This window comes from Schistocerca nitens, chromosome 7, assembly GCF_023898315.1.
Source record: "Schistocerca nitens isolate TAMUIC-IGC-003100 chromosome 7, iqSchNite1.1, whole genome shotgun sequence".
In the NCBI taxonomy this organism is placed as follows: Eukaryota; Metazoa; Arthropoda; class Insecta; order Orthoptera; family Acrididae; genus Schistocerca; species Schistocerca nitens.
The window spans coordinates 221,796,366-221,810,243 of NC_064620.1; the positions used below are offsets into that span (position 1 = coordinate 221,796,366).

A 13,878-nucleotide genomic window follows, 5' to 3' on the forward strand; every position below is an offset into this window, starting at 1 on the left:
CATTCTGCAGTAAAGTAATGTTAAAGTTATTGGTCTTTGTACATGAGCTGCAAGGCTGCATTAAAGCAAATCAACCACAATACATTTTTACTTATGTGCATCTTTTTTCATGGATCAGGAAGGTGCTGGTGTAAACACAGTGAAAATTTAATATTTCTCACTGGAATGAAGGAAATTAAAAGTCTTTTGTGTATTACAACCAAGGTTTATTTTTTTGTACATGTGTAACATAAAGATACAGTTCTAAAAGATTATTTCTAACTAATTTTGATGGAGTACACATATATAATTCCAATTTTTTGACTGGGACATACATTCAGTATGAATGAAGACTGGAGACTTGTTAGCAAGGGGTTCAATTCATTAACTACTAGCTTTCATGTTTTATTAATCTTAAAAAGTAAAAAGCATTGTTTCTTATTGTTTTCCACAAGTAAGCAGTCAATATCATATAGAATATCTCACAAACTCAAAACATACTTTATAACATATACTGCATTTCATACAAAATATCATTTATTATAATAATTAACATTGATAAACATTCTTATACAACAATCAAGGTTCCAAGTAAACCCAGCTGATACAACATAAAAAATTATTTTTTCTGGATTTCATTGCTAAACAGAATGATTGCACTAACACCTTAAAGTGGACACTTTAAAAATCACTTACAAAATTCTGTTTGGCACAGCATTCCTTATCAGTTGTATTTGTATATATCTATCAAGTCATTATTAAAATTTGTGCAAAATGTTTGTGCACATTTGGACAGTAACTTTTAAAACACTTATGCAATGGATCTGTGTGTTAAATTAAAATTGGTGTTTAAAGCCACTTGTCAGGTATGTCTTTACTATTGTACCAGCAGCTACTAGTTGTACAATTTCTTTTCTAAATTAATGAAGTCTTGTTCTCAATTGCTTTAAGCTTCTGTTACTTACACTATTATCTGCTTAACTCTATTTAAAGATAGATCTGTTATGATTCATGGAATTCATATTTTCTTATCAGTACACATTAAATTTAGTTGTTTTATATTCTTGTATTAAAGTGTGTGGCTGACTAATATGATCTGAAAGTCATAATATAGTTATCATTTTTATAAACACTACAAAAATTGAGCATAGCAGAAAACACATCTATTGTAAGTGAAGCCAATACATAGTTCTTAAATTGCTTATTCCTTTGTGTTTAAGACACAGTTACAAATATCTAAAAATCATTATTATACAGTAGATTGTGATGTTTAGAGGCTGCACCAAATGTGGATAGTACTGCCATACAAAAGTTTGACAGTTTAAGGGAACAAATCTAGTGTTTTGTTCACAATATGCATCAGTAGTAAGATTTTTAGAAAGTAGCAAACTGACATGAATGGGAATGGCACACTGTTACTTATGAGACAGCAGTGAAGTCTTTTAAAAAATGTTGCACCTGTAACTGAGCACTAGACTCAATATAACTCTTTCAGTACCTAAGAATAATAAATTGCAGTAAAAATTTTATTTACACTATACGTCAATGAATGTAATTCAACATAGGCTATATCTGATGGTGAATGTGGCGCTATGAATCTTATTGTAAACTTAACAGTTATTTTTGTTTTTTAAATGTAACTCAAGACATTTCGTATATTGGTGTGTGATGGCGTGTTAGAAATCTGACCAGTGAAATCAAGCACATTAATGTCACTTGTTTCCATTCCTCAAGAAAAAGACACACTTTGGTTTTAGCTTATGGGTATTTTATATAACCTTGCATTAAGATGAACACTATAATACATTACTTATTTGCCCAAACAACATTGTTTTCGCCCTGAGCACTCAGGATTTTAATCCATAAAATGTTTTAATCGGCATTAAAATCTATACAAAACATTCTTTCATGAAGTATTCAACCATGTATTTGTCTCTGTAAGGTTATTTTAAAAAAATTACATGTATATGGGCTAGTTTTATTTGCTTCACCAAAGTCTTGCTTGACACATGGTACTATGTTCATGTTAGCTAAATGAGTCATTACCTTATGTTCATCAAAACTGTCATTTAATAAACTTTCTAACACTCTATATTACTTATCATTGTTGTTTTGCAGCTTGCTGGTTTTACTTGGAACATTTATGTGGAACAAATACAAAGTCAGCTCTTTCATTAGTGAACTTCATTCAGTATCTGTATCACCATTCATGTCAAAAATAATTTTTTAACAGAATTTAAGCAGCATCTTCCTCCTGGTTATGTTTTGCAAGAGCCAATAGTATCATTGTGAGTTCTTTCTTATTGATCTTTCCATCCTGGTTGTAATCAACACCACGAAGAATAGTTTCCTCGAAGTCTTGCAGATCTTGAGCATCATAATCCTATAATCATAAGAAAAACATTGAAAATCAAATGTAAGGAAAGTAGTAGTTAGTTAGCTGAAAATATAAATAATGAAGCTATATTTCCACTTTAATGGTAATAGGAAGGAGAAGACTATATATAAATGGTAAATATCTATATACATGGTATTTTATTTCATTTGGAGACAACAAAATATCTCAAATACTTTGCACTGGACTAAAAGACAGAAAGTATGTGGTCACACACATAAAAGAAGGTCATAATTAGGCAAGCTTTTGGAGTCAGTGGCTCCTTATTCCGGCAGAAGGGTTGAAGACGGGAGAGGGGTGAAGGAAAAGGACTGGGGAGGTATACGAGTATTTCAGAAAAGTCACACAGAACCACAGGTCAGGAGAGATTTACTGGACAGGATGAGAAGGAAAGACTGCTTGTACAGGACTGCACCGCACGAGAAAAGCTTAATGGTGGAAGACAGGGTAATATGCAAGACTGAGATTACTGCTAAAGCATCAGGTACAAATTAACAACAATGAAAAATTAAGTGCACTGTATGAAACAGAGGAGGGAGGGAGACAGCAAAAAATAGGTAAGAAAATGAAAGCAGTAGAAAACTAAAAGGGAGCGAAGAAAGGAGTAGTTACTGTGAAGAAATGTGGAGATGGAAGAGTCCATATGGTAAAGACATCCTCAATGTATCTAAACCAAACCAGGGGCTGGAGACTTACGGAACCCAGGAAAGCCCCCTCCAAGTGACCCATGAAAAGGTCAGCATATGAAGGAGACATACAAACAGATTAGGGGTGCAGCAATGGGAAACAGGATGGCTCCTTCCTATGCCAACCTTTTCATGAGTCACTTGTAGAGGCTTTGCTGGGATACATAAGTATTCAGCCTCTGGTTTGGTTTAGATGCATTGATGACATCTTTATCATATGGATTCATGGGACTCATGATGAGGCTGACCTCTTAAAATTTCTGGAATCTCTGAGTACATTCTCACAAATAAATTTCACATGGTCCTGTTCTGAATCCCTTGCCACTTTCCTTGATGTTGATCTCATCCTCACTGTATGGCAGCTACACACTTCTATACACATTAAACCTGCTAACAAACAACAATTCTTACATTTTGACAGTTGCCATTCTCTCGATGTCAAACATACCATTCCATACAGCCTTGGCATTTGAGACAAACACATTAGTTTGGATACAGCCTCTTTACAGCAGTACACCAGCATTCTCACCTCAGCCTTCACTGGACATAATTACCCCACCAGCCTACTTCAAAAGTACTTCCAATACTGGTACTACAGATCCTTCCAAGAAGCAACTTCATAGCACACAACTGGTCACTCAGTATTATCGTGGTCTGGAATGTATTAATCAGCTACCTCAACAAGGCCATCACTTCCTAAAATCATGCACTGAAATGAGATCCATTCTGCCTGACATTTTGCCCACCACATCTAGAACAGCTTTTTGTCACCCTCCCAATCTCCACCATATACTCATCAGACATTATGCTCCTTCTGCACTCATCTCCCTACCCTATGGCATCTGCCCCTGTGACCATCCCTGCTCCAATACTTGCCCTAAGCACCCTCCTATCGCCACCTATACAACCCCTTAACTGGCAAAACATACTCTATCAAAGGGAGAGCCACCTGTGAAATGACATGTCATACACCAGCTGTTTTGTAAACACAGTTTGACCTTTTACAGCGGCATGACTACCACCAAATTATCAGTTAGGATGAGTGGGCATAGGCAGAGGGTGTATATTGGCAACACAAAATATCCTGTTGCTGAATATGCTCTACAACATGACTGTTGTGACCTTGGTGCCCATTTCACCACATGTGCTGCCTGGATTCTTCCCCCAGACACGTTTCTCAGAGCTCTCTGCTGGTGGGAACTGGCGCTACAACATGTCCTTTGTTCTCGCTATCCCCCTGGTCTTAGTTTATGTTAATTTCTTGTGTCTCAGCTTTTCTTCACAATAAATACACTTTTCTTCACTGTGTTTTAGTTTTCTACATTTTTCATTTTATGGCCTATTTTTCGCCATCCCCTCCCACCTCTGTCATGTACAATACACTTAGCTTTTCACTCTTATTAACTTGTACATGATGTTTTAAAAGTAACCTCTGTCTTGCAAATTACCCTGTCTTCCACCTTTAAGCTCTCAGGTTTTCAAATCTCGTGTGGTGCAGTCCCCAACAATGTCTTTCCTTCCCATCACGTCCAGTAAGTCTCCCCTGAACCATGATTCTGAGTAACTTTTCCGAAATATTCTCCTTTTCCTGGACCCCTCTTCCTTCTTCAAGCCTTGTGCTAATCTAAAAACTTATTTCTTGGTCTGACAGTGTTATTGTTTCCTTTTTGTTCTTATGTGTATTGTATATTACCCATTTATTGCTAAAACGTACCCCTGTTTTCTTCAGAATTTTGAACATTTTGCATCATTTTACATTGTCAGAAGCTTTTTCCATTTCTACAAATCCAATGAACATGTCTTGATTTTTCTTTGGTCTTGTTTCCATTATCAACCACAGTGTCAGAACAGCCTCTCTAGTGCCATTACCTGTCCAAAAACTAAACTGATAGTCATCTAAGCCATCATCAATTTTCTTTCCCATCTTCTGTGTTTTACTCCTGCGAGCAAATTGTACACATGAACTGTTAAGGTGATTGTGTGATAATTCTCAGACTTGCTGGCTCTTGCAATCTTCAGAAATGTGTGGATAATGTGTTTCAAAAGCCTGATGGTATATCACCAGTCTCATGCATTCTACACACCAACATGAATCGTCATTTTGTCCATTTCCCCCATCAATTTTAGAAATTCCAATGGAATGTTATCTATCCCTTCTGTCTCATTTGCTCTTAAATCTTCCAAAGCTCTTTTAAATTCTGATTCTAATACTGGATCTCATATCTCTCCCCTATCAACTTCTGTTTCTTCTTCTATTACATCATCAGACAAGTCTTATCCCTTATAGAGGCCTTAATTGTACTCATCCCACCTATCTGCTTTCTCCTCTGGCATTAACTGTGGAATTCCCATTGAAATCTTAATGTTACCACCTAGCTTTTAATTTCACTGAAGGTTGGTTTGACTTTTCTGTATGCTGAGTTAGGCATTCTGACGACAATTTCTTTTTCGATTTCTTCAAATTTTTCATGTAGCCATCTTAGCTTAATTTTCATGCACTTCTTATTTATTTCATTCTTAAGCGACTTGTAATTCAGTACTCCTGAATTTCCCTGAACATTTTTGTACTTTCTTCTTTCGTGGACCAACTGAAATATTTCTTCTGTTAGCCATGGTTTCATTGCAGTTGCCTTCCTGTACCTATGTTTTCTTTCCAGGTTCTGCGATTGCTCATTTTAGAAATCTACATTCCTCTTTAAGTGAACTGCCTTCTGAGTTATTTCTGTATCCCAATTCTTTGCACTCTTATTCTTCCTGACTAGTCTCTTAAACTTCAGCCTACCCTTCATCATTAGTAAATTGTGACCTAAGTCTACATATGCTCCTGGGTAAGCCTTGCAATCCAATATCTGATACCAGAACCTCTGCATGGCCATGGTGTAATCTAATTGAAATCTTCCCTTATATCCCACGCTTTGCCATGTATACATCCTCTTCATCCTGTGATTTTGCAACAGAGTATTCGCTGTTACTAGCTAAAATTTATTGCAGAACTCAATTAGTCTTTCTTCTCTCTTATTTGTACACCTACTACCAAATGCATATTCTCCAGTAACACTTTCTTCTACACCTTCCCTTACAGTCACATTACAGTCCTCCATGACTATTAGATTTTCATCACCCTTTACATACTGTATTACTCATTCAATATCTTCATATACTTTTTCTTCTTCTTCACCTTTTGCTTGTGATGTAGGCATGTATACTTGAACTGCTGTTGTCAGCATTGGTTTGCTGTCAATTGTGATTCACAGTAAGTATTCAAAAATGTCACTCTCCACTTCAGTGTACTTATTTAGCCATGCACAGAATGATTCATCACAACTGAGAAGTCTTTCCAATGCAATCTGCTGACATGCATTGTTCATACGCTGAATCAGGCTATCACACGTTGTTGGCACTTCATTATTGACTTCACTTTTCAAGTAACCTCACAAGCAAAATTCAGATGAAGTAAGATCTGGAAATCTTGCAGGCAGTGTTACTGGACCACCTCATCTGATCCACCAATTACTGTCTGCTGTACACACAATTTAATACTTCCTGTCCTCCTACAGAATAATATGCCTGAGAAGCAATGTGTTGTAATCACAGTGTTTGTTGGAAGTCCAAGGGAAGGTCTGCAAGCAATACTAGGAGATTAACCCCACAAGAATGTTTGATACTTTTCACTATTTAAGGTGCCAACAATGAAGAAAGGGCCAATGAGTTAGTCACCGATTACTCCACACCAGACATTCACAGTCCATGGACAGTGAAATTCACCTTGACATAACCATGTAGCTTTTCCACAGTCCAATAATACCTACTGTGTTGATTAATTGTACCATAGTTCATGCTAGAGCATTATCAACATTCCTGCCACTTTCTACATAAATGTAAACTATTTCAGTTTTATTTGCTGTCATAACAGCCTGCATTTTGACTAATGACAAAGTCAGTTTATGGAGGAACATATTTGAGAAATGGGAGTTGATGTGCCTGGAATGAGATCAATTCAGATAATGAATGAATTAATGTTTCCAAACAGATACACAGAGAAAATGTAAAATGCTGAGTCATTTGCACCACACATCTGTTTTTATGTTTTTGATCCTGTGTATTTTCCTTGAGACAATACTTTTTTGGAACTCAATTGTGTTATTTGCCAATTACAGTGCCATCCATCATGCAATGACAAAAGTGCTGCACACAAAAGTAGTGTATTTTTCCAGACAGTATTTTTAAAAATGTTGAATATGTATTTTACCATTTTTTAATCTTATTCATAATTTTTTAGATATTTTGTTGTCTCAAGATAAAAAAAAAACTATATGTGTGAATCAGCATGTGTGTATGTATGTCCTGGATCTCCTTGTAAACCACTGGATTGATTTTAACCAAATTTGGCACACAAATAGAAAACTTTATGAGTGCCAGCACTAGAACCTCATAGATTCCATATGAATGGAGACACGGGCAATAACATGTTTTTTCAGCCCCTGCCATATAGGCTGGCCTGCATGATAGGCATGTTGTATGGGAATACTGTTTGCATGTTTCACCGACTTTCTTTGCAAGGCCACCTACATATCACGGATGGGAAGCAGTGCTCCAGCCCCTGCATGGCAGGCAGCAATATTGGCCTGCTTTATCAACCTTTATTGCAAGGGCTACAACTGTGGATAGACATGACTAGGCAAAGGTTGCAATGGATAGAGGCAGGTATTACTGGAGAGAGGTGGCAGGAGAGGTTTGATAGGCAGAGAAGGCAGCAAGATGGGAGGGAGAGAGAAGGGGGCAGGAGGGAGGAGGGGAGGGACAGTGAACGAGGGCTGGAGGTGCTGGATTGGGAGGATGGGGCATGAGGAAGTGAACACAGAGAGAATGAGGGAGAAGGAGATGGCCAGACAGAGAGGGGGGAAGGGGGAGATTGACAGAGAGACAGGGGAGGAGGAGATGGACAGAGAGGAGGGGAGGAAGAGATGGGCAAAAGGGGGCGAGGAGGAGATGGGCAGAGAGGGGGTGAAGAGCAGGTGGACAGAATGAGTGTTGAGAAGAATATGGACAGAGAAAGGGGGAAGGAGGAGACGAGAGGGAAAGAGACGGAAGAGGAAATGAACAGAAAGAGGGGAGGAGGTTATGAACAGCAGGAGGGCAAAGGGAGATATGTTCAGAGAGATGGTGGGGGAAGTTGGAGAATATGGAGAGACAAAGAGTTTGAAGAAGTAGACTGACTGATGGAGATGAGAGAATGAAATGTACAGAGAGATTGGGGGGGGGGGGGGGGGAGGCAAGAGGTGGGCACATGGGCACTAGGAGAGGGAAGGAGGAGATGTAAGCTGCTGGAAGAGGGTCAGTATTGGTGTAAAATCCATAACATGAGTAGTTGGTTGAACAGCTCATTCTACACTTTAAAGTGTAGCAGATAGATAAATGCTAACTACTGGACCTTTAATAATTAAGTTTGATTAAGTAATCAATGAACATATTGTTTAGGATAAGCAAAAACAGGCAAAGAGACAGTTTTTCCTTCAGGCCTTGGTGCTGATTTTGTGTCACAGTTAATGACTGAAAACACCTCAAGTTGGTAATGTCCTGCTTCTTTCTTTCTTTTTCTTTTTTTAATGTGCACATTAAAATTATCAACAGAAGTTAAAAGGAGTAGTGCCAAAGCCATTGACAACTTGACTATACAGTAATTTAAAAAAAATTCTCATTTCAACATGATCATAATCCTGTGAATAAAAATATGTAATGCAAGGAACAGGTGGATGTAGTATTGGAACTGACACTGTACTCTTCAAATGAGAAATTTATTTATTTGTTACATATATTCCTACAGTCTTTCATTTCAACATTCGCAAATGACAAATGGTCATAAAATGAGGATAAAGGAGAAATTATGTGTAACACATGGTACTATAGAACCTGGTACCAGGAAGAGAGAGCTTCATAAAAGTTAGACATCAGACTGTAATGAGGAACTGAGTGTGTATGATACCATTTCTCAATGCTGTTATGAAATAACCGCAAAAGAATGCACTGCACAAGAAAAGTGAAATACTAAAAAACAATTAAATGAAATTCTACTCTCAGATAAAAGTTATTGAAGAAATAATGAGACTGATATCATTCATCCACAACTTAAAAATAAATTTTCTTTGCAACTGAAGCAATTGTATGACCCAAAAACTTTAAATCACTAAAATTTTCTAAAATCAATTGATTTATGTGTGTTTTAATTCCAGTTTTGCTTTTTGTAAATCAAAGAATTTCACTCCCTGTGTTTCATTTGATGTATACTCTAAGATTCCATTTCATTTATTTTCAATTACACAATGTAATTTTTCTTGGATTTACAAACTTCCTACAAATTAAAATTGTGTTGGGGACTGCATCTTAACCTGGACACTTACCTGTGGGGAGGCAAAACTCATTTACTTTGCAAATCTACACAATTTCACTTAGTAACTCTGCACAACCAAGACTTTCAGAAGAAAACCTATTGTAAAGAATGGCTTATGCATAACATAGTTCTTGTTCCCAGAAATAAAGTTTCAATCTTTAATCTAGTGTACACTAGTGCAAAAGATTGTGATCCATTAAAATACTTTGTGCCAGATGGAGAAAGCCAAAGATCCAGGTCTGAGCCATGGTTTACTTGGAGAGGGGGAGGTTGGGAGGAGGAGAGGAGAAGATTCTTACATGTTTATAATATCATACATGCCCCCAGGGTTGTTCTACATGGTGAGTATGTCAGGTATATGACTTGTGGTGGCTGGGTACACATTTACATGTTAGGTGTTCCTGACCTGGAGTGTATTGTCAAGGCCACCAACATGCTGTTACCATGAAATCCATGTGTACACACCAACCACCATTGAGTTCTTCCTAACTGTTAAGGATCAGTGAAACTGAAATCTCTGTCCACTGTGGCCTGGCTACAGCAGTCAGAGACAGCGGCCATGTGTTTGGGAGTTGTGCTTGTGTCAATGTGTGAGTGTTTTTTATTTTCAAAGGAGGTCTTTAGGCCAAAAGCTTAAACTTTTAGCAGTCTTTTCATTGTTTCTGTTTGTGACTCAGCGTCTCCTCCAGTTAGTGAGTAGCAATCTATCCTTTTCATAACACAATGAGGTGACAAAAGTCATGGGATACCTCCTAATATCATGTAGGACCAGCTTTTTTCTGGTGTAGTGCAACAGCTTCATTTTGCATGGACTCAAAAAGTCATGGGATGCCCCTGTAGAAATATTTAGCCATGGTGCCTCTATAGTTGTCCATAATTGTAAAAATGTTGCCAATGCAGGAGTTTTTGCACAAAATGACCTCTCAATTATATCCCACAAATGTTCAATGGGATTCATGTCAACTGATCTAGGTGGCCAATTCATTTGCATCAAATTGTCTGGAATGTGCTTCAAACCAGTTGTGAACAATTGTGGCCCAGTGACATAGTGCACTGTAATCCATTAAAATTCTATGATTGTTCAGGAATGTGAAGTCCATGAACGGCTGCAAATAAGAATTTCCAGTCAGTGATCAGTTCAACCAGACCAAAGGACCCAATCCATTCCTTGTAAACATAGCTTACACCATTATTGAGCCACCACCAGCTTGCTCAGTTCCTTGTTGACAATTTGGGTCCATTTTTTCATGGGATCTGAGCCACACTTAAAACCTATCATCAGCTCTTACCAACTGAAATTGGGACTGATCTGATCATACCAAGGTTTTTCAACTGTCTAAGATCCAACCAATATGGTCACGAGCCCAGGAGAGATGTGGAGGTGATGTCATGCTGTTGGCAAAGGCACTCGCATTGGTTGCCTGCTGCCATAGCCAATTAATACCAAATTTTGCTTCACTGTTGTAATGGATATGTTCATTGTATGTCCCACATTGATTTCTGCAGTTATTTCATGCAGTGGTGTTTGCTGTTAGCAGTGATGACACTATGCAAAAGCCGCAGCTCTTGGTCTTTAAGTGAAGGCTATCAGCCACTGTGTTGCCCATGCTTAGAGTAATGCTTGAAATTTGGTATTCTTAGTACACTCTTGACATTGCGGATCTCAGAATATTGAATTACCTAATGATTTCCAAAATGGAATGTCCCATGCATCTAGCTCTAACAACCACTCGACATGCAAAATCTATTAATTCCCATTGTGCAGCTGTAATCACATCAGAAACCTTTTCACATGAATCACCTGAGTACAAATGGCAACCTCTGCCAATGCCCTGCTCTTATAATACACTTAGGTGGCAGGGGCCATGGGATAGTGATATGCACATATATAGGTGGCAATAGCATCATGTACACAAGTTATAAAAAACTTGTGTACATGATGCTATTGCCACCTATATATGTGCATATCACTATCCCATGACCCCTGCCACCTAAGTGTATTATTGACATTTAATAAATCATTTAAGGAGAGTCAGGATTATAAGGGTTGTGAAATGGCTATTGAAACCAAACGTGTTTGGCTCAGTAGCAATTTCTGCCACAGGGTGGCCAGTTCTACACCATTAAAAAATTTGCTCTACTTGGAAAAATATCAGATAAACAGATATTCATAACAAATTCATATTAAACTTTGTTACAGTTCCATTGTAATGATATATTTCTGTACAGAATTCATGCAGTTACATGTAAATGAAAATTGTCTTACCTTTTTGACTAGCTCCAACAGGTCTTTCAAGAATCCCCTTAGTTCTTCATTCTCTATTGTACCATTGTTATCCTACAAATAGGGAATTTCCAGATATTAGTTTACTAATTATGTTGTAGTCTAAGGAACACTGGGGTGACCTTAATGTGATAATACTTAATGCAGCTAAAAAGCAAGTCAGACCAGTTTCAAGGTTTCAGATATGTGCTAGTGACTCTATATGAACACAAATTCATTGTATATAAGTTAAGATATGCACTTCTCATGAAAAGTGTACATCATATTCAAACCAGAGAATATCATCTGATTACAGAAATAGGAACAATCCAATTTTTTAATCACTATTAAGCAAACATATAAGATGAATAATTACATGACAGGTATGAGCAGCATTGAATAATTATATAGAGAGCTGTATTTACTTCTTTGTATTAAGCAGAAGGGTTAAAGTGGTGATGCTACCGAGATAAAAGAGCTTTGTTATACCAGTGGGACTAGCAGAGGACAGAGATTTGGAAACTGTGTAAATACATAAACAAATGCAGATGTAGATACCAACTGAGTTTCAACAAAAGTCTACTCAGAGACTGAGGGGAACAATGCTGTGATTCAATTTATTTAAGTATTTGGAAGAATATGTATTTATATAAGACGCTGCCGGCCACTGTGGCCAAGCAGTTCTAGGTACTTCAGTCTGGAACCGCACTGCTGCTACTGTTGCAGGTTCGAATCCTGCCTCGGGCATGGATGTGTGTGATGCCCTTAGGTTAGTTAGGTTTAAGTAGTTCTAACTCTAGGGGACTGATGACCACAGATGTTAAGTCCCATAGTGCTTAGAGCCATTTGAACCATTTTACTTAAGATGCTACGGCTCTCATGAAACTTCGTCAGTGTAGTGAGAGATTCTGAACTAAAGGAAGAGTCAAGCAAAGGCAAGTACATTCTATACCAAAAAAATATGCTCAACAAGCCTAGAGGAATGCGTGTTCCACTGTGCAGTGGAGTGTGGCTGATATGAAACTTCCTGGCAGATTAAAACTATGTGTCAGACGAACTTGAACCCATGACCTTTGCCTTTCATGGGCAAGTACCATACCACCTGAGCTAATCAAGCACAATTCATGATCCATTCTCATAGGTTTACTTCCACCTGTACCTCATCTCCTTCCTATTCAACATCAAGTTGAGAAGGTAGGAAACGAGATACTGGCTGAAATAAAGCTGTGAGGAGGGGCCATGGGTCGTGCTAGGGTAGCTCAGCCAGTACAGCAGTTGCCAACCAGAGGTAAAAGTACTGGATTTTAGTCCCAGTTTGGCATACAGTTTTAATCTGCCAGGATGTTTCAGTCCTAGATGAAGTTTTCAGGACCTTTATTTTGGAAAGACGAAGATTCAATGAATGGTAATGGGACAGAAATGATGACATCATACTGTTTACCTCTAGCACAAATAAACTTCAACAACAAAATTGAAAACTGGCTTGAAAATGAATTGCAAGAAAACTAAAATAATTTATAATAGATATTACAGAAAGAAAAAATATAAATTACCGGTGAGGTCATAGAACAAGTACCGTATATAAATTTGCAGACAGTGTAAAGCTCTCAGCTACAGCCGAGTGAGTTCATAAAATTGATGTAGCATTTTAATGAGCAACATTCCCATCTTCTTCTGATGAAATAACAAAGATGGGATCTTGCTTATTCTTGTATAGATGCTGCAATGTGTTGGGCTGCCCACTTCCCTTGCTAAAGGTAAGGTGGCGATGGGGGGACTGACCACACTTGAGCCCTGAAATGTTCAGCCAGCTTCTACCTTGTGTGTCACAGGAATGTGCCTCAGCTGGGAATACTTAGAGCCTATTGTGTTCATTAGTGGGTCCAAAGAAAAACTTAGTTGGTATTCACCATCTCAGTTTTTGAGGCCACCACTGGTCCTTAATTTTACGGCTTCCTTTATTATGTTGTCCCAGAATCCACTGGCCCTGGACAGCACTCTCATCTGTTCAAAATAAAACATATGGGTTTCTTCCAAGATGTGCTCAGCTACCACTAACTTATCTTTCTCCTCAGCTGAAAGTGCAAGGGGTACTTGGAAAGTAAGTTCCAATCAGCCGCAAAATGGAAACCACTTTGAAATTGAAAATTGTTACATTTGCAACATT

General features: G+C 37.9%; 1 protein-coding gene across 4 annotated transcripts in view; it reads right to left on the reverse strand.

Moving 5' to 3' along the window:
- Positions 1 to 202: 202 nt before the first annotated feature.
- Positions 203 to 13,878, reverse strand: part of LOC126195153 (calbindin-32) — a 996,724-nt gene continuing 983,048 nt past the window's right edge. For 2 of the 4 annotated variants that reach the window (XM_049933659.1, XM_049933660.1), the window contains exons 10-11: positions 11,715 to 11,786; positions 203 to 2,362 (exon numbers count right to left, since the gene is read on the reverse strand). In XM_049933659.1, coding sequence (XP_049789616.1) covers positions 2,216 to 2,362; positions 11,715 to 11,786 — 219 coding nt within the window. In that variant the 3' untranslated portion in view covers positions 203 to 2,215. The remainder of the gene's footprint in view (positions 2,363 to 11,714; positions 11,787 to 13,878) is intronic. The other 2 variants (XR_007538558.1, XM_049933661.1) reach the window with 2 other exon arrangements.